The 20,966-nt window shown below is 42.2% G+C and overlaps 1 protein-coding gene across 1 annotated transcript in view; it reads right to left on the bottom strand.

Moving 5' to 3' along the window:
- The window catches only part of SAXO1 (stabilizer of axonemal microtubules 1), a 101,523-nt gene extending 88,185 nt beyond the window's left edge, over positions 1-13,338 (bottom strand). The window contains 1 exon segment of the mRNA XM_041763919.1: positions 13,255-13,338. Within this exon segment, the coding sequence (XP_041619853.1) occupies positions 13,255-13,301 (47 nt within the window). The 5' untranslated portion in view covers positions 13,302-13,338.
- Positions 13,339-20,966: the final 7,628 nt, after the last annotated feature.

The following is a 20,966-nucleotide window of genomic DNA, read 5'->3' as shown; positions in this document are numbered from 1 at the left end:
CCATTAGCAAGAGCCTCACCAGATGGTCTCCAGAGAGTCATCTGGACTGTGGCTCTGGCTTCTCATCCTCCATCCTTGCTTCTCCAGCCTTCCTACTAATTCTGTCAACCGTCCTATTGCTTCATTTGTTTAAGTCTACTTAAGCCAGCCAGGGTCCATTTCAGTTGCTTGAACCAAGAATTCTGAATAATAGAACCATTCTGGGAGCTTTCCTAAGTACCAGCATCATCATTGAAAAATACCCACAGTTGGTTCCTGCACCTTCTCATACAGAGACTGGAAACTTGAAAAGGTAGGGAGAGCAAAATAGCAGCCCTCAATCCACACGTGGTGGGGACTCAGAGCAGGTACACTATTGGGACAGAAAACACGGAACTATTGATGATTGTCCACGAGAAACTCCTAACTCTGGGAAACAAAGGGTTGCAGAAGGGGAAGTGGGTGAGAGGATGGAGTAACTGAGTGACAGGAACTAAGGAGGGCACTTGATGGGATGAGTGCTGGATGTTATACTGTATGTTGGCAAACTGAATTTAAATTTAAAAAAAATTTTAAAGAAAAAGAAAACACGGAACTAATGCCCCAGATTTTTCATCCTTGTATCATGTTATTTAAGATTTTTCAAATTCCTTTTAGAGAAGAAAGCATCTTAATAAAATTCATTTCTAGAGCAAGCAGTGGAAGAGAAATAGGAAGCCTTGATTCGTGGAAGCATCCGAATTTCAGCAACTGCCATTTTGGCAGCAAGTAGGGCTTCCAAGCCCAGAGCCTAGTTGAGAAAGGCTCCAAGGTGGTGTGAAGTAGAATGTTGTAAGGAAAGGGCATCATGGGTCATCCCTGTATTAGAGTGGAATCAGTTTCAAAAGTCATACACTGGTCGCGGGAAGTGTGAAATACATTTCCCAGAAAAGCATTGCTTCACGTGGTGCCTAATATCTCAGGCTAGCCCACCAAAGCCTCCTAAACACAAACTGCTACATGTAGACATTATCAGGGAAAGTCAGGGCAGCAAGAGATGAAGCATTTTTATTCATTACCCAAAGGCTATTAAAGGGCTCTCAGAAAAGCAGGGACACCAAGTGAAAAGACAGGTTCCGTAGGAGCAGTGGATGGAGACGGGAGGCTGGAGCCCGCACATGTGCTTAATGCATTACATATAAATGCCTTAGAACCCTCTTAACTTCCTGGGTTTTTCAGGCACATATGGATCTCAGCTTATCCTTCATATCACATGCACCCATAGTTCCTTGCTCTGCAATAGTCTTTCAAGTTCAATCATCATATTAAAATAAATGCTCTTCTCCTTTTTTAAAAATCTGGGTTTTCAGTGTTGAAAGGGACCCTGGAGATCATTTTGTCAAACCTCCTGTCCAATGCAGGAATTCTTTCCACAGCATCCCAACAGGCACATGCCTGGCTCAAGGACCAAAGGCCGTCCACTTCAAGTCTCTAGTGTCCTGCTGCAGAATTCTTAATTTGTATTGACCTCACACCATTTTTCATGAAGTGACCACTCAGTGATCTTAGTTCTACCCTCTTGACTCATAACAAGTACAGATCGTCCCCTGCAGAATTCAGCCTTTCAGTTACTAGTCAACTATCTATCCAGCCCCTGATCTTGTCAATTTTTCTCACTTCCAGAATACATCCCCCACAACCTAGCCCTCCTGGTCACTTGTTAGCCTTTAAAAAGTGAAGTGTCCAGTGGCACCTGGGTGGCTCAGTCAGTTAAGTGTCCAACTTTTGATTTTGGCTCAGGTCATGATCTCAGGGTCATTAAGAATGAATCCCAAGCCAGGCTCTGCGCTCAGAGACTGCTTGAGATTCTGTCTGTCTGTCTGTCTCTCTCTCTCTCTCTCTTTGGCCCTCCCCCAGTTTATATGCTCTCTCAAATAAATAAAACTTTCTAAAAAAAAATTAAGTGTTCAAATGGAAAAGCATCCTTCATTGTGGTATGACCAAGCCAAAGCTCAATGAATAATTATTTCTTCTGACCTGGACACCCTACTTCCATTCAGCCCGAAATCACGTTAATGTCTCTTAGTAGCCACATCACATCATCAGATCACATCAGGATTGTGGTTAAGTAAAACCCAAAGACCTTCTCATGAACTATGGCCAAGACAAACTTCTCCCGTTACAAATATGTATAATTGATTTTTCATCCCAATGTAGAACTTCATGTTTATTCTTGTTAAATTTCAGCTTGGTTTGGGCCCAGCATTCCAGCCTATCAAGATAATTTTGAATCTTGATTCTGTCATCTATCACACTTCCTATATTCTTCCCATTTTATGTTTTCAGTATATTTGATAAGGAGGACTTCTACATCTTCATCCAAGTTTTGCTAAAAACATTGAACAAGACAAAGTTAATGGTGGGGTCCAGTGTCATGGTGCTAGTGATATTGTTCCAAGCAGGCAAAAAGCCAATCAACTGATGGCTCTCTGGGCAAACTTGTTCAAGGAGCTGGAATCTACCTAGTTACATTATCACCAAATCCATCATTCACGAACTTCAGCTATAAAAATATCTTGGCAAGAGTCCTCAAGGGGCCCCAAATATTTGTTTTTGTTTCTTCTTCTAATTTTTTTCTACCCAAACCCCTATTATTCCAAATAACCCCCTCCCCACCTGCCCAGTCTGTACTGTGGAACCTCATGACTCCAGATTTCAGCTGACTCAGCCAAGGCAAAGGACCCTAGCTGCCAGAGGAACCACATCATAGGCTCCCCTCTTCCTTTTGAGATTTGAAAATAGTATATTAGTCTCTTTGGTTATCCTAAATAGTGGCATAAAGTTAGAACTAGGGCAGCCACACACAGCTGACATGCAGAGAAATTCAGCACAGCAAGAGGAAACTGGATCAGCCAAGTCCCCAAGAATCTAGGAGGCCTAAGACAGACATTCATTCTAACTGCCCATTCAATATTTTGGGGGGAAAAAAAAAATCAATAGAACACCTATCCTTCCTCACCCCTGCAACACATCTCCACTTTTCCTTCCCTTCTCTAGGGTCACCAACAGAGGTTCTAGAAGATCTCAGAGACCGGAGATGAAAATTACTAGGCTCAGAAAGCTCCATTACAGAGAATAGGGGTTATCTCATTGTCTGATGAGCATCAATTTTTTATTTTAACTTTATTGTGGTAAGAACTTTTTGATCCTTAGTATTTTATTCCTCTGACTCACCATCATGACTAACTCGACACATCTTCGACATTCCCCCCACCCTTACTTCTTTGGGATATCTTGACTCCCCTTGGTTTTTTTGTTTGTTTGTTTTTGTTTTGTTTGTTTGTTTTTTACTATTCTAAAAGCTTATTTAACAAAAAGTTCAATATGAAAATGCACAGGACCTAATTTTGATATCATAGTAAATCAGATACTATGGACAGGGGACATATGGAAGCAGTTGATTTCCTCTGATGAACATACCCATTGTTTATACTCTAAGCTTCTAACATGATACTAGCTCCTCGTATTACCACCATCCCAATATTGTTCTGTTGCCCACTAGCTGCATCTCCACACATTCATCTATCACAAGATTCATAAACAATATTCCTTGGGCATGTCTGCCACCATTTAATTTTAATGATAATTTTTTGTCCATAAATTTTTTTTAACTCAGGAGGGTAAAGCTTTGCTCCAAGTGTTCACTCAGCGAGCTCAAAGATGCCTGACTCCCCTTGTTTTCAAATGTGTCTTTGATCTGTTTGCAAACTTAAGTTATAGGTTTCTTTCTTGAGTTTATTTGTGAGTGCTGGGCCTCTGTTCCCCATGTACCACAAAGCAATTACTGGAACGTTGTGTAAGGGTGAGTCTTAGATATACCCGGGGACATAAGAAAGTCTGCATGTAAATTAGTGTGTTAAGAAGTTGATAGGCTAGTGCCTGGACCCTGGTTGACAAGCGTTCCCCTATTTCTCCCTGCAATGAAGGTCTTAAAACTGGGATCCTCTTTCAAAATTTAGAGCCTGTGAGATTTTTTTAAAATTATACTTGGCGCACAATGTTATATTAGTGTCAGATATTCAACATTGTGATTCAACAAGTCTATATGTTATGCTATGCTCATCACAAGTGTACCTACCTCTACCACCATTCAACACTAATTACAGTACCATTGACTCCATTCCCTGTATATTGTGGTAATACTTAAAAGATCTACCCTCTTAAAATTCAGCACACAATACAGTATTGCTGATAGGTACAATATTGTACAGCAGAGCTCTAGAACTTACTCATCTTGCTTAACTGCAATTTTAGGCCTATTCATTAGTAACTCCCCACTTAACCCCTCCCCTCAGTCCCTGGCAGCCACCATTCTACTCATCAATTTTATGAACTTTTTAGGTAACTCTGGTAAGTAGAATCATGCATATTTATCTTTCTGTGACTGGCTTATTTTCCTTAGCAGAATGTCCTAAGGTTTTATCCATGCAGTCATATTGCAGAATTTCCTTCCATTGTATGTAGGATATTTATCTATTCATCCATCAATGGATATTTAGCCTTCTTCCAAACCTTGGCTATTGGGAGTAGTGCTGCAATAAACAAGGGGGTGTTAATTTCTCTTTAGGATCCTTATATCAATTCCTTTAGATAAATACCCAGAGCCAGAATTATCTGATCATAGGGTAGTTCTATTTTCAATTTTTTATGGAATCCCCATATGGTTTTCCGTAGTGGCTATACCATTTTGCATTCTCAATTCCCAAGGCAACCTGCAGAGTGGCAGAAAATATTTGTAAGCTATGTATGTGATAATAGGTTAATCTCTAGAATATAGAATTCCTATATATAAAATATAGGAATATAAGGAATTCCTATAACTTAAAAATTCTTGTTTAAAATGAGCTGAAAAAAATAAAATAAAATAAAATGAGCTGAGGACTTAAATAGACAGCAGGAACATGAAAAACTGCTCAATGCCACTAATCATCCGGGAAATGCAAACTAAAACCACAAGATATCACCTTATACCTATCATCATGGCTGTTCTCAAAAAAACAAATGACAAGCGATGATCACTAATTTCTAAAAGTCCAGAGATGTTAAAGAACCTAAATGAAGTCACAAACCTAATAATCAAAACCAGGACCAGAATTCAAACATTCTAACTCCTTGTCCCATGTTTTTTCCCAGACATTATTCATTTGAGGTAAGAGAGAACAAGATGTACAATTAATCTTCTGCTTTCCATTTTGAGCTCTTATTCAGATATTATATAGATTGTCTGTATCTGAAGAACAGAGTTGAAATACATCCTACCTTAAAGAAAAAAAATGGACGGCAAGGAGGAAAAGGGTCGATTTTTTTTTTTTAAATAATCACATACAGGACAAGGCTTCTAAAATTAAATAACTGAACAGCACAGGCAGAAATTTAACTTTTTCCTTGCATCACTAACTCAATTTGTTAACATTAGAATGAGTGGCTTTGGGATATTCTGGAGACCCAAACAGATCCGTACATTTTGGGTATGTGGCTAACTTGGCAGCCTTCCTTTAAGAGGGAAGGACCATCACAGATGCTTCAAAGTCATTTTGCAAAAAAAAAAAAAAAAAACAAAGTCATTTTGCAGGAACCAGGAAGGAAGAGGATAGAATGGAACAGTAATATATGTCAGGCAGTGAGGATGCCTTTAATCCCTTAGGCACCCGAAGACTTGGAAGCTCTAAACTGAATTAAAACATTAGACCTTAATGTTAAGGTCTGAACTTGAGAAGTAGAACCATTGCTTGACCAAAGTGGAGGCATCCCTGAGAAGGCAGAGGGCCTTCCCACTTGTGTAAGGAGCAGATGGTCTATGCAAACCATGTCTCTCCTCTGAATTTAATCAAATTCCCCAAGCACTTAAGCACATCACCCTGTCTGAATTCTCTGCAGAGCATTTTTCATTACCTGCCAGTTAATAAACAGAATTAATACCCCTCCCTAGTGTTCAAGCTCTCTCCTCCCAGGACCTCATTATCTAGAGCACAGACCGGCATCTTTGTGGTGATTTAATAACCTTTATCTATGCCTTACTGCCTCTGCCAGGCACTGTTCTATTTGTGTATTTGGTACTGACTCCAACCGCACAAGAACGCTATGAGGGTCTATTATCTTCATTTTACAGAGGGGGACACAAGGGCACACAGAAGGTAAGACTCTGTAGTAAAATGACCCCACACGACACAGCTGGGGAGAACAAAGGCTGGGATTTGAACCCAGGTGGTCTGGTTCAGGACCTGTGCTTCTAACTCCTACACTCGGCTGCCTCCCACTCATAGTAAACCATAAGCACGTTGTTGAATAAAGAAAAATGACAAGAATCGAATGAAGATACCTTGAAGGAAATATTAGCAAACCTCAAATCTATTTGGGAGTTTTGGGGTTTTTTTTAAGATTTATTTATTCATGAGAAATATGAATAAAGAGAGAGAGAGGCAGAGACACAGGCAGAGGGAGAAGCAGGCTCCATGCAGGGAGCCCGACATGGGACTCGATCCCAGGACTCCAGGATCACGCCCCGGGTTGAAGGGAGCACTAAACCGCTGAGCCACCCAGGTTGCCCCTATCTGGGAGTTTTAACCAAACAGCAGACTTTCAGATATTGGTTATTTAAGACGAAGAGGAGAGGGAGGAGAGAGAAGGGATGTTGCTCTTTTGAGAAAAAGGTTTTTCTATGTTATTCACCTGCTCAGATCCATCCATCCGTGACTGCCTTGCTGCCCCAGGTCACATTCTTAGACATTTAGGAGGCCTGTGCAATTACTTCCATGGAGCTTCTGGCATGACCTCCCTCTAAAGGCTTCAGTGTGCATGTGGATACGATATATCCACATCTCTATGCCGCCATGCCCCTGCAGCTGGTATAGACAGTCCTGCCCCCAAAGTTTTCCTTCAGAGCTCCTAAGTGCTTGTATGTGCTCTCCTCCCCACTAGTCCTCACACCTACCCTACAAATAAGGCGTTGTCATCATCCCTATTTTACACATAGATTAAACCACCCGCACAAGCTCAGAGTGGCAGGACCAGGGCTTGAAACTAAGTAACACTTGCCCAATGCCCTGGGCAAGTAATTTCTTCTTCCTACAGCCTCCTCCTGCTACTCCTTCTCAAAGGGAGCTCTCCCCTCTCTGAAATCCTACAGCACTTATTTTATTGGTCTTATTGGAAGCTTAGCTACTCTTCGCCCCAGGAGAGAGGTCATCTAAATGAATGAACTATAAATCAGAAGGTCAGTCCAAAATATCAATAAAGGGAAAGGAGTCTAAAACTGCCCAAAGCAGATGGAATTAGAGCAGGGGTACTCGAAACTCTAAACTGATCCATTTGTAGACTGTAAGACTGAGTAGATCGTTTTAACTGCTGCAATTTGAGTTACTATGAAGTTGTGCTCTAATTTCCTATCAGAAATTTGACTCATTATACATAATTATACTCATAAGATAAAAGCTATATTTTGATGATTAAACATTAATTCTGATACCACAAAGATGCCATACTTTTTAAAGAGCATTTCATTACATGAAAAACATAAATTCTATAATAAAAATAATTCAATGCTAGAGCAACGTTAGAGTAAAAGAGGTTTTTTTCTCCACCTCCCCCCCACCTTGGCTCCTCTATCTGGATTCTGCCAAAGATAAAAAGTCACCAGCAAGCATCTATTAAAAGCTGCTCTTTGTCTTTTCTTAATCAGAATTTATGAAGTCAATTTTATTTAAATTAAAAACAAGAATTCTTCTTGAAACATGTAATATCAAACCAATTCCTTGATTTTTTTTTCCTTCCTCTTAATTTGTAACAGAGACTCTAAGAAAATAAAATCTAAGGTTAAGGAAATTTCCATCAATGTGAAGAAAATATTTTCCAAAATTAAAATAACAAGTTCCTCCCTGGTTAACATAACTGAGTTAAGTTGCAGATACATGACTGCCCCTGAGATCCCCTTCCTCCCCAAGCTCTGTGAAAGGGCCAAATCCACATCCTTTTCAACAACTCACAAGTCCTCTATGGGACTACCTTTTTTATGAAATGCTGCACATACTACCAATGCTACATAAATATTTCCTGATACATTACCCAGTCCTGGAATTTTCTGCAAGATTGCACAAAGTTTTTAAAATAGCACACGGCAAGCCATAAAATAATCAGATATAAAAGCAAGCTATATCAACCCCTTGATTAACTTTTTTTAACATGAATTTCAGAAAAAAACATTATTACATTTTAATCTCAGGAGAGAGATTCGCTATTTTTATTACTTGACTAAATGGCTTTAAGAATTACACCCTTTTTATATCAGATAACATTTCTCAACTCTACAGGAGCCTTCATACTACAATCTGTAGTCAAGAATAGCCCAATGTGAGGGGGACCTGGGGGTACTTGAGTGTCTGGCTCTTGGCTTTTGCTTAGGTCACAATCTTAGGGTAGTGAGATGGAGTCCTGCATCAGGTTCCACACCCAAGCTTGAGAATCTCTCTCTCTCTCCCTCTGCCCCTCCTCCTGTCTCCACACTCACGCGCACACACTCTCTCTCTCTCTCACACACACACACACTCATTCATATATATGTGTGTGTGTGTGTGTGTGTGTGTGTGTGTGTGTGTCAGTGTGTGACTTGAAAACAGACCATGGCCTGTGAACTGTAATATCTTTTTTTTTTTTAAGATTTTATTTATTTATTCATGAGAGACACAGAGACACAGGCAGAGACACAGGCAGAGACACAGGCAGAGACAGACACAGGCAGAGGGAGAAGCAGGCTCCCTGCAAGGAGCCTGATGTGGGGACTCGACCCCAGATCCTGGGATCACGCCCTGAGCCAAAGGCAGATGCTCAAATGCTGAACACCCCTGTGAACTGTAATATCTATTACACTGTCTGATACACACTAGATAAATAAAATTTAATTGACCTAAATTGTGTCTAAAACTCAACAAAATGTGTTCTGGTTCATTAAGATGAATCTCAAGACTTCAGTTGTGTTATCTGTAAAATAAAAGAGCTAGTAACCATTAAGATCCCATTCAATCTTAAAAAGCTGACATTTTACTTCATCTGCAGCCCTCCCCAACTCCAGTTTCAAATTTAATAATTTGGAATGAGCATAACTTAGTAAACCAAAAGCATCCACAGGGAGAACAGAAGCTAAGATCAGGGAGTCTAACTTCCAAACTAAGCAATACTTCCCTCGTAGAGGGACCCCTAGAAAGATAATAATTTATGAGAAAGTGCTTTTACAATTTTTAAACACTATATAAATGTAAGGTGGTAAAGAGTAGCATCTTTTCCATAACATGAAACGCTGGCGATACTGAGATGTAATTGGAAATACTATTCTCTCATATACAAAAATCACTCCAATCCCAATAGAGCTTTGTTGTCCGTATAATTAAGTTGTAGGATGGTGGGGAAAAAAATGTTAACTCCTCACCTTACTGTATTTCTTCAACTCATCAACAGTTTGATTTATTTGGGACTGATGGTATTGAAAAGAAAATACAATTTCAGGGTAATAATTCCAATTGCCAAATTTTGACTATCAAGCAGACTGTTGTGGAGAGCCTTGAGCTTGATACAGTAAAATAGGTCTGCTTTGTTAAAACCAGCAAGGCTCATTAAGATTTTTTTTTTTTTTGAGTGGTTAGCATTTTTAGATTTAGATATTTGAAACACAATCACTTTGTAATCTGTGATCTACTCCTCAAGGTATACCACTTCCTGAGCTCTGTTGGCCTTAAAAATCTAACTGCTCATTTTAGAAGACAATATGGTAAATCTATAAAAAATTAAAGGAAAACCCAAAGCTCCAAGGTTTCCTTTTCCATTTTAGGCTGGTCTCTGGTTGAAGGAGCTGTGGAAGTTGGTTGGGAGAAGGCTGCCATCTTGTGGCCAAGAGGAAGAACTCGTTCAAGAGCTCTGTCCACGCCCAGAGCCTCTGACAGCTGCTCCTGCAGCAAGGAAGCCTTCCTCTCCAGCTCCCTGGGCATCTCAAGCCTCCCCACTAACAAGAACCACGTCTTCAGAAATTTCAGTTGAAAGAAGAATTAACTCTCTGCATAAACCTAGTCTTTGGGAGAAGATGAAGTGGGAGAGGAAGGAGGTGTGGGCCTCCCTAGCTGTACAAGAACCTCATTAAGTCTGGTTTAAAGAATTGGAGGAGCGTGTCTGGGTGGCTGAGTCAGTTGGGTGTCTGCTTTCAGCTCAGGTCATGATCCCAGAACCCCGGGATTGAGCCTCGTGTTGGGCTCCCTGCTCAGCGGGGAGTCTGTTTCTCCCTCTGCGCCTCACCCAGCTCATGCTCTCTCACACGCATTTGCTCTCTCAAATAAGTAAGTCTTTAAAAAAAGAAGAAGAGGAGGAGAAGCAGAAGAATTGGAAGAATAGGAGCCCAGAGAAACCAAATGACTCCGTCAGAAACCCCAGTCTTCCTCTCCCACTTAAAGACTCTCTCTCCTCCGGCAACTAGATTGCTCTTCACACACATTTTTCCTCCAGATTTCTCATGATTTTTTCCCATCACTCCAGGCTGGAAAAGTCAAAAATTATCGAATCTAGAGCTTAGAGAACACCTAGAAAATTCCTCTTATTTCATCCCAACCCACCTCTGAGCAGATTTAATTGGTGGTGAGGAGGATGAGGACTTCTAAATAATGAGGTTCCATCAATACTGTCCAAGAACTTTTTGCAAAAATGAAAAGGACCCCCATCTGCATTGTCCAGTAGAGTAGCCACAACACACAGGTAGCTACTGAGCACTTGAGATTATGCTAGTGCAATGAGGAACTGAAGTTTTCATTTTATTTCATTAATTTTGGTGAAAGTATACATGTGACTAGTGGCTTCCCTACTGGACAGCACAGCTATAGATTTTGTTGTCTTCCTGGTCCATTTCAGCATATCCAAACAAACAAACAAAAAATCATGTTACTCAAAACAGCTATGTTTTGACCATCAAATGGAGAATGTTGTGTTAATATTATATAGCACACAAAAAAAGAAAACATGGTCTCTGCTTCCCAGGTATATACAATCAAATGAGTAGGGATAAAGCATGCAGACATATAACTAAAACCAAGATCAGGAGCTACAGGGCTGGGTTAATGGAGACTTGCAACCAAGATAGGACTTTAAAAGGCCACACAGCCGGAAGAAGGGACACAGGCATTTGGAGGAGGGCAGACTAGGGCAAGAAACAGAGGCAGGAGGCCATGAAGTCCATTCAGAAAATGTCAGGAAGCTCTATCCAATTCGAGGAGTGGTTTTATGTAAGGCAATCGTGGAAGACAAAGTGAGAAAGGTGTGTCAGGATCAGTTTCCAAACATAAAAATGGGAGACCCAAGGAGGGAACAATGGGAAGAAAAAGAAGGAACCAATTAAAGACCACAAAGGACAAGGAAACCAGACTTTGGAAATGATGAAATGTTGGGGATGAGGAAGAAGATTCCTATTTTTTCAATCCAGGGTAAATGGAAGATTGCTGACACCATTAATGGGACAGATACTGGGACAATGGAGCAACAGAGAATGCTCAAGGACTGAAGTTAATGAGCTAGCCAGGTAAGTCAACAAGAACTCTGCAAAGTGAAATAAGACAGGAAAAAGCAGAGGGACTGAAAGACAGGAGGCAGACAAGAGACCCCAACTGAAACCATAGAGTGGAGGGGTAGACACAGGATGAGGAGGAAGCAAAGAGAACCAAGGACAGACTCCGCCCCAGATGGCAAACAGCCCCCTGGCAGGGATAAAGGAAGCACAGAGTCATCAGCACCATCCAGAGAAGCACTTCTCCAACAGGAAGACTTCTCACTGCATGCACTTTGCACCTCTTAGAGAAGTATTCCTGCCTTCCTAACCAATGAGGTACTGTGCAAAGAGGGAAAATACACCTTCAATCCCTATGCCCACAACATTGCACATTAGACCCCAGTAAGAATCCTACCTGAAGATCTCACTACCTCAAGATGAGGCAGGAGGGTGATGTCAAGGGCCCCCAGAGGAGGGGGAGCCATAGAGACTTTGCCTCAGGCATGTGCAAAAGTAGCCCTAGACTAAAATACTGCTCTCGTCCCACCTAACAATGCTTCAAAGCAAGGCTCATGCACAGATGTGATCCAGATCAGTGTTTCCCAGTCCCAGAAATGATTGGAATTCCCTGAAGACTGCCCGTGGGGCCGGCCCACAGGGAGGATGGCTTAACAGCTTGGGCAATTGATCTAGTGTTCAAGCTCCCCAGGGCACACTCACGAGCAGCCAAAATTGAGGACCATCTAGTGATTCCAGACATGTGGAAGATGTGGAAGGTTTCAAACCCTGTCTTTAGAGTTCCTCTTAATTCTCCCCACTACCAGAGCCCTCTCCAAATTCATGTAGCACTCTGCAGCGGGCAAGCACTTTCTGGTATTTCAAGATGTGACACTAGATCAAGTGAGTCTAGTAGCAGGAGACTCATACGCGTAATCTCATTTAATCCTTCTCTAAGGATCCTAGAGGAGTTCAGCCCCCTAAGATCCCACTGTTAGCCACAGCCCAGGAGAACCGGCCCTAGGCCTAGCCTTTTATCAGCTGCGTCCAGGAAGCAAGTGGAAGGAACAGGCCAGATCCCTTGAAACACAGGAGGGGTCAGCCACAGAAGGTTAAGGGAAGCTCAGGTCCTCCCTGGGACCACCTGCCTTTGTGGAACTTCACCCAGGATTGGTCCTTAAAGGGAACTGGCCAGCAGGAGAGTGGCAAAATGATTTCCCTTCCTTCTTCTTGTTCAACTCTGCACCAGTGGGAAACAGGTTTTCTAAATACCTTATGCTTCTCTGACAAAGTGGCAGTGATTTCACTCAGAGGAAGTCTGTTACAGTAAAGGACTCCTCTGTCCCATTCTATCCCCTTCCAAGTGAGTCCAATCAAAGCAGCCAGATGCCTCCCAACCTGGCCAAGGGTTTCTATCTTTCACCCTTTCTGGGCTGCGAGGAAAGAAGGACACACAGGTGGGGCCTGGTGGGTTTTCAATCTCTGTTGCAGCTCCGGGTGAAGGAGCACATTTACAGTCCTGAGGATCCAGACCTGCTCACCCAGATGGAGTCAACACGGCTGCACCAAACTCTAGCTGCCAAAATTGCAGCCTAAGAAGGGTTGACAAATGGGCGACCCCACCGGGGTGCTTCTACATCACGCAGCACGGGCTGGGGTCTCAGCCCAGCTCTCAGGATCTGAAAAGCCAGGCGCCTGGGTCCTGGGCCAGGGCGCGGCCCCCTTACCCGCAGGTGCACAGGTCACAGATGCACTTCCTCTTCAGCGGGGCCATCCCGCCGCCTGGATGTCCGCGCAGAGCATCCCCTGCAGCCGCCGCCTCCTGGGCCCCACGCTCCTCTCGCGGGTGCACCGAGTCTCGAGGGCCTTGGCAAGTGCTCCGAATATTTCCTCCAAAGCAAACTTAAATGGCCCTTTTGCAAAGGCCGGTCATGTGTTCCCTTCCGGGAGCTGGCCTTGCACAAGAGCAGCAGTGAGCGTGGACCGCGCGCCAGCCCGGGTGACCTCCCCCTGCGCGCGCTGCCCAGGCCTCTGCAGGCGCCGACCCACGCGCCTGGAGCAGCTGCCCGGGGACCTGCGGGGCCTCTGTGACGTCACCAGGGACGGGAGCGGCACCTCGGGGTGGAGTGATGTCACAAGGGCCGCTTGTGAGATCAGGAAGCTCCCAGAGTCTCACCTGGCAGGCCCAGGACAAAGGTCTCCTATTGGACCGTAGAAAAACAGCAGAGTGAAGGTCATGACGCCTTTGGAGTACCTGCTGGTGTGCAAGTCAGCAAACACCATGATCACATGTGCAAAAGAGCTAAAACGCCACGGTCGTGCCATCAGGCGTCATGTTCTATCTCTAGGACCTATGATGCTCCCCCTACTTATAGAAAGGCATCCTTTCACTTTCTGACGGCTACTGTTAAATACCATTCCCAGATCTTCCTTGTAGAAATCAATATCTTTGGCTCCACCCACCCATCAACTTCACATTCTGAGAACAAAGCGGTTCCTTGATGCCTCCGCCTTTAGTGCTCAGGTGGGTGCTTAATCACTTCTCCAGATGCTAGTAGGATGCTGTGGTTCTCAATTTTAGAGATCAAGTCTAGGCATCAGAATCACCTGGCTTAATAAACACCAGATTGCCACCCCCCACCCCGGAGTTTCTGATTCAGTAGGTCTGGGGTGAGTAGAGAATCTGTATGCCTAGCAAGTGTGTGAGTGCTGCTGCTGCTGCCCAGCCGGGGGGGGCACACTTTCAGAAGCAGAGCTTTGGAGCTTCCTTTGCTCTCTTTAACAGCCGCCCCCAAGCACGTGGCTAACCTGATCCCCAGAATCACTACAGATCCTGCCCAGGAGCCACCTGCATCAGCATCTCTGGTCTGGGACTCTAGTTTTAGCAGGAAGCCAGGTGATTCTGCTCATAAAGCAAGCTCAGGAGACACTGCTCTGGTGCGTTGTTTGGAATCAGACATCACTGCCTGGTTAGGGGAAATAGCTTCAAGTATGGGCAGTCCTATGTTGCTGTTCTTTCCCGTGCTTGCTACCTCTTCCCATTCATTCTAGTAAATGAGTGAGTGAATCAGAGCATCTTCAACTGCAGGACACTTAATATTACAAGTTCTGGGGATTTACTTTCTTCCAGGTTAGGCTCCTGAACAAAGGTCAGATAACTAATGCCTGCAGGCCAAATTCAGCTCGCCATCTGTACGGCGAGCAAGCTAAGAATGGTTTTTACATTTTTTAATGAGTGGAAAAATTAAGACTATTACATGACCCACAAAACATAAAATTCAAATTTCAGTGTCTATAAGGAAAATTTAAAATTTGGCAAAAAACTTGTAGAAATATTCCTGATTTGGCTCAATGGCCCACAAAAGAAATATTTACCATCTGGTTTTTTACAAAGTTTGCCGACCCTGGATCTAGAAAGACAAAAAGGTAGATCCAAAGGAAATCATGCTCTTTCTCAACAGTAGAGGGTGAAGCTGCTCCTTGTCTTCCTGTAGGAAGTCAGGGCCCTAATGGGAAAGAGAGAAATATTTTGAGGTGGAGGAGAGACCAGATGAAGAGGTGGGATCTATTGAAAGCCAAGGCAAAGCCTGCATGGCATCCCTTGCCATGGACAGGGAATAGCACATAATCCTTCCAGAGAAACTGAAGTGCTGGACGCCAGCCATCTCTTAATAGCTGCCTAAACATTATCCATGAATCTTCCAGAAGAAGGATGCCCCATTCATGCCCCCAGACTTTAATGAGAACCACCTCCCATTCAAACCACCCTTGTGAATGGATCTTGTCAACAACCCATAGTACTCCCAACTTCTCCCATCTCCGCCTTCAACAGAGTGGAGATCTTGAAAGATGAAGGTGGTGTGGATAATACAGCCTCAACACCGGTGCTTCTGTAGAGCTGGTGCAGGACAGGACAACCTGCCCCTGCTGTCTACACTTACTGCCCATGTTCTGTTAGTTCCCGGCCAACTCTACACTGCCCCATCTAAATACCTTCTTAACCCTGATCCAAAAGGCCCTTGCTTGTGAAGAATTTACTGTCACTTGCTATCTACTAAACACTTCTGCATACTTTCCCACAAGTTCTCTCATCTCTCTCTTAAAACTGACAAAATCTATCATGCTCATATTGTGAATCAAAACACTGAGCCTAGGGGGTAAACGCAAGATTACACAGCTGCTAAGTACTAGAACTGGGATTCAGACTCACCTAGCTCTTTCTTTTCAAATTTTTCCACCCAATAAAAGGACAAAGGAAAAGAATGAATGGGGAACCTGGAGATCTTAAAGGCCACTGCAAACAATATTTTCTCTTAAAATTTTACATTTGCTCCTTAATAGGACCATTTTTATTTACTATTTCCCCACAATCTTTTTGTAAAATTAACACTCACTGAAGCTGCACATTTTTTATTCTGTAGCCTTATAACTAACTTCCCCAACCCCAAACTCGTTCTGTATCATCTGAAAACCTACTCTTTGTAGAACACTGTTTAAAAAGGTATGCTTAGGGGGCACCTGGGTGGTTCAGTCAGGTAAGCATCAGACTCTTGATTTTAGCTCAGGTCATGATCTCAGGGTTGTGAGATCGACTCCCGTGTTGGGCTCCATGCGCACTTGGGATTCTCTCTCTCCCTTTACCTCTGCCCCTCCAATCCTATGCACTCTATCTCTCCCTGTATCTGTCTAAAAAAAAAAAATGTATGGCTAGTCCTTTGCACAGCACATTCGTAAAACATTGTTGTTTCAACATCCTTAAATATTTAAAATTGCTAAATGTCATTGGCACTAACAGAAGACCAGCCCATTGTAACACATAAACCTCTACCACTCTGCCACTTAGTTACTCCATGTTGCCATTGACAAGAAACATCACAAACATGTACTGGTCCCCTGGCTCATCAAGTCAGGCACTGTGCTGAGTACTGGAGACAGGGACAGTGCTCTCATGGCGGCTTAACATAGAGGAAGGAACAGGCAACTAAAATAACCGCTCAAGTGTATGACAGTAAACTATCAAAAGGTGAGGAAGCAAAAATAGAAGGGCCTGGTGAATTCTATCAATTTTTTGAGGAAGAAAGAAAACCAGTTCTACACATACTCTTAAAAAAATAGAGGATTCAGTGAGGCCAGTATGACTCTAATTCTAGAGCCAGACAAAACTGCCACACAAAACTGCAGACCATCATCTCTCATGAATATAAACGTAAAAATCTTTTATATTAGCAAACTGAAACCAGCAACATATAAAAAGGATTATAGGGGCACCTGGATAGCACAGACGGTTGAGTGTTTGACTCTTGGTTTCAGCTCAGATGGTGACTGCAGGGTCCTGCGATTGAGCTCCCAGTGGGGCCCCATGCTCTGCGTGGAGTCTGCTTAAGATTCTCTTCTCCCTCTGTCCCTCTCCACCCCACACATAAGCAATCTCACTCTCTCGGATAACTAAAATCTTTTTAAGAAAAAAAATTGTAATGATTATTTAACATGACCAAGAGCAATCTATCCTAGGAATACAAAGTCACTTTAACAGGGAAAAGCAATATCCTGCATCACTTCAATTGAATAAAGGACTAAAACGAACTGATCTTCTTAATAATTTCAGAAAAAGCATTTTATAAAATCAACACTCTTTCTTGACAAAAATCCTCAACAAATTCGGGAAAGAAGGGAATTTCCTCAACCTAATAAAATTTTGCCAAAAAGCTACAAATGCCATCACACTTAGAATTTACACTTCAAAAGACACTGTTAAGAAAATGAAAAGACAGTACAGATTGGGAGAAAAATTTGCATCTCAATTATTTCATAAAGGACTTGCATCCAGGATACACAAAGAACTCATAACTCATGATAATACAGTCCAATTTTTATCTTACATTTTTTTAAGATTTTATTTATTGGGGTGCCTGGGTGGCTCAGTTGGTTAAGCATCTGACTCTGTCTCAGCTCATGATGGTGATGATAAGATAGCTCATGCCTCATGTCAGGCTCTGCACTCAGCGGGGAGTCTGCTTCTCCCTCTCCTTCTGCCCCTCTCCCTGCTAGTGCTCTCATGCATGTGCACTCTCTCTCAAATAAATAAAATCTTTAAAAAATAAAAAAATTTAATAAGTTAATTAAAGAAAGGCTACCTCCTGAGCCCATTTGAGTGGAGTTAGGTTACACTAGTGTGACCACTCCAATAAATCCCCAAGTTTTATGCTCAAACCTATCAACAACTGAAAGAAGATCTCCTGGGTCCTAATTCAAAAAAACCTGTTGATGACAGTCTAGAACCTGGTGATTTGGTATATAAAACATGATCAGAGAAAGACAGCCCTCATGCCATTAAAAGGATCCTAACCAAATGCTCCTGACCACAGACACTGCTACAAAACAAAAAGAGGCTAGAAGTCTCTTCAAACTCAAGGTGTTCACTGCTGGGGTGCACCAAATTGAACATGACACGACCTAAAGAAGTATTGAAAGCAAGGAATTTTTTATTCCCTGTTATAAGTAATGAAACAGAGAGATATCTCCCAAAGCCCTCTCTCTCCAAAGGGTTAATATGGGAAGCTTTTATTTGGTGTATTAGGGGCCAAGGGAGGGAGCTTGAATAAGCATTTTAGTTCAGTTGTGTATACCTACCATGTCAACATGCCAGTACATAGCTCTGTAGGGGCCAAGGGCAGACCACCTCAACTTGGGCCACTTTGGCACAAGAATATTTTGAGTTTAAAAGCATTCATAACTCGGTAGTTTCAGAAAAAGCTCTTTACTTCCCCCTCAACTGCCTAAAAAGAATTTTAGAATTTAGATAGAGGACCTGCTCTGGAAGAGAGCTATCACCATTGCTAACATTACACTATGAACTAGGTATGGTAGACAGAGGGAACCTAGCAAGGCCACTTGGATCACAGTCTCTTTGCCCCATTGTTTGAGTGGCCCAGCAAACATCTATTTACCAAATATTTACTCTTTTTCATCTTCCTGTAAACTGTATTCCTTTCCTCTAAAGTCCAAGACCACTACCCACTTCTCCTTACCTCTGGATGACATATATACCTCATTTTTCCTGATAGTCTTTGGAATTTCCATGTTTCTGTGTTCCCCATGTGTACACTATTACATTTGATTTCCTCTTGTTAATCTGTCTCATGTCAAATTGATTCTTAGCCAGCTAGAAGGACCTTGAATGGGACAGGAATTCTTATTCCCCAACACATCATAAATTCAAAAAGTGGCAGAAAACTCTGTCCCTGGGAGGTGATGTTGTATTATAATGCATTAGAGGCAACTTAGGACAACCCAGGGGGCCTTCTACGCAGGTCCTCAGTTCCACTGATCTGGCTCAAACTAGCTCATGTAAGGGACTATCAAGTGAGATGCAGCTTGCATAGGCTATAAAATGCAACACTTAATTGGATGTCTTCTTGGCAAAACAAAACACATTCCTTCCCCTTCTCCCTTTTGCTGATAACTTTCAGCTTTATGAGCAGAGCAACTTCCTGTTGCATCCTTGCTAACAAGACCTGTAAGTCAAATTAAGGTGGAAGAGAAGTAGCTGACATAGATGGCAGATCATGTCTTCACACTTGACCATAAAACTCTTTCTCCTACTTTTCCTTTTCTTTACTCTGGCACTGTTCTAGAAGGATGGCACCCTCATCTGTATCTCCCAGGCCACTGCTATGGGGAGGTGGGGAGTCAACCTCTCTTATTTCAGGCTTAAAAAATAAATAAAATAAACTTCATTGTACCCCTAACTTTTCACAAGCAAAATAAGACATGTCATCATCAGTCATTCCCCTAAATTCACATTGTTGAGTTAAAATGGACACTTCTTTTGGCAAGGCCCTATTTTCCTGGTTAAAGATAAATGTAAATAAGGTTATAATTAAAGATAAATGTAAATAAGGTTATAATTAAAGATAAACTTTTTATTTTATTACAAAATTTTATTACAAAAACAAAAATGTGTAGACTCTCGGGCCAAATTTGTCCTTAATAATAGATTAGCTCTTGCTTATCTTTTGGCTGAGCAAGGAAGTGTCTATGCTGTGTTCAAACCACCTGCTATGCCTGGATTAACCTTTTTGAGGAAGCTAAAACCCAATTACATAAGTACATACTGCTTGGCTTAAAAGGGTGACTGCTTCCACAGGGTCTTTCTTTGACTTCTTTTATTTTGATTGGATGGCTCCAAAGTGTTGGGAATTCTCAAACTATTGGGAAGTACTGGGAATTATCCTGCTTATAGTAATCATAATAATCTCCCTGGCACATTTTTAAAAATGCTTTTTAAATGTATGTTTGCAGCCGCTAACCAACCAAGCAAATGATCTCCCTAAGACTGGAATGAGGAAAATAACCAACTCAAAGAATGTGAACCAGAAGCTGTGACCTATGAATATCACAGAGGCTAAGTAAAAACGGCATGACCTAGGAATAGCACACAAAGGAGCACAAAATACTGTGATCTGCGAGAGCCCCAGCTGAGAGTGGCATCAATGCCTTCATTTTTTATCACAACTCTCAGTTAAGCTAAGAGCCTGATTAAAGGGGGGAATTGTTAAGAGAAAACCATAGGCTCAAAATAGGATCACTTAAACCAAGTTCCCAAATCTGGGCTTTCCACCCATTCTAAGTGCAGTTTCAACCTCCTCCAGAAATGCAGGCTTAACTGGTCAGTCAGGAAAAATTTTCTGTCAGCACCAATGAGCCTGTCACCTGGATTCTCTCCATCCCCCAAAAGAAAGATGACAGAGACAGAACATGAAGACTCCTAACTCTAGGAAACGAACTAGGGGTGGTGGAAGGGGAGGAGGGCGGGGGGTGGGGGTGAATGGGTGGCGGGCACTGAGGGGGGCACTTGATGGGATGAGCACTGGGTGTTATTCTGTATGTTGGCAAATTGAACACCAATAAAAAATAAATTTATTATTAAAAAAAAAAAGAAAGATGAGGCTGTTCCCCACCCCAACCCCACAAACAGCCTAATCTGGAACAATCCTTTTCTTTTTCTAGTAATCTTCTGGCCCCCACGTTCCATCTATAAAAACCTTCCATTCCAGACAACAAGTTAGTGCCTGTCTAACTTGCTAGATGGGATGCTGTCTAATTCATGAGTTGTTTAATAAAACCAATTAATTTTCACATTTACTTGGTTGAATTTTGTTATTTAACAATATTTACTCAAGAGAAATGAAAATATATATCTACACAAAAAATTTGATATGAACGTTCATGTAGCATTTTTCGTAACAGTGACAGTGTAAAAAGTGGAAACAACCCCAATTCCCATCAACTGGAGAATGAACAAACAAAATGTTGTCATGCATATTTGCACAATGAACTATTACTTACCAATACTTGCCTGATACATTCTACAATATGTATGAACCTCAAAAACTCTGCTAAGAGAAAGGGACCAGGTATTTTCAAAACTATGTATTAC

Source organism: Vulpes lagopus, chromosome 7, assembly GCF_018345385.1.
Source record: "Vulpes lagopus strain Blue_001 chromosome 7, ASM1834538v1, whole genome shotgun sequence".
NCBI classification, from domain to species: Eukaryota; Metazoa; Chordata; class Mammalia; order Carnivora; family Canidae; genus Vulpes; species Vulpes lagopus.
Note: the sequence above shows the minus strand (reverse complement) of the source record. Positions and strands in the feature narration are given on the sequence as shown.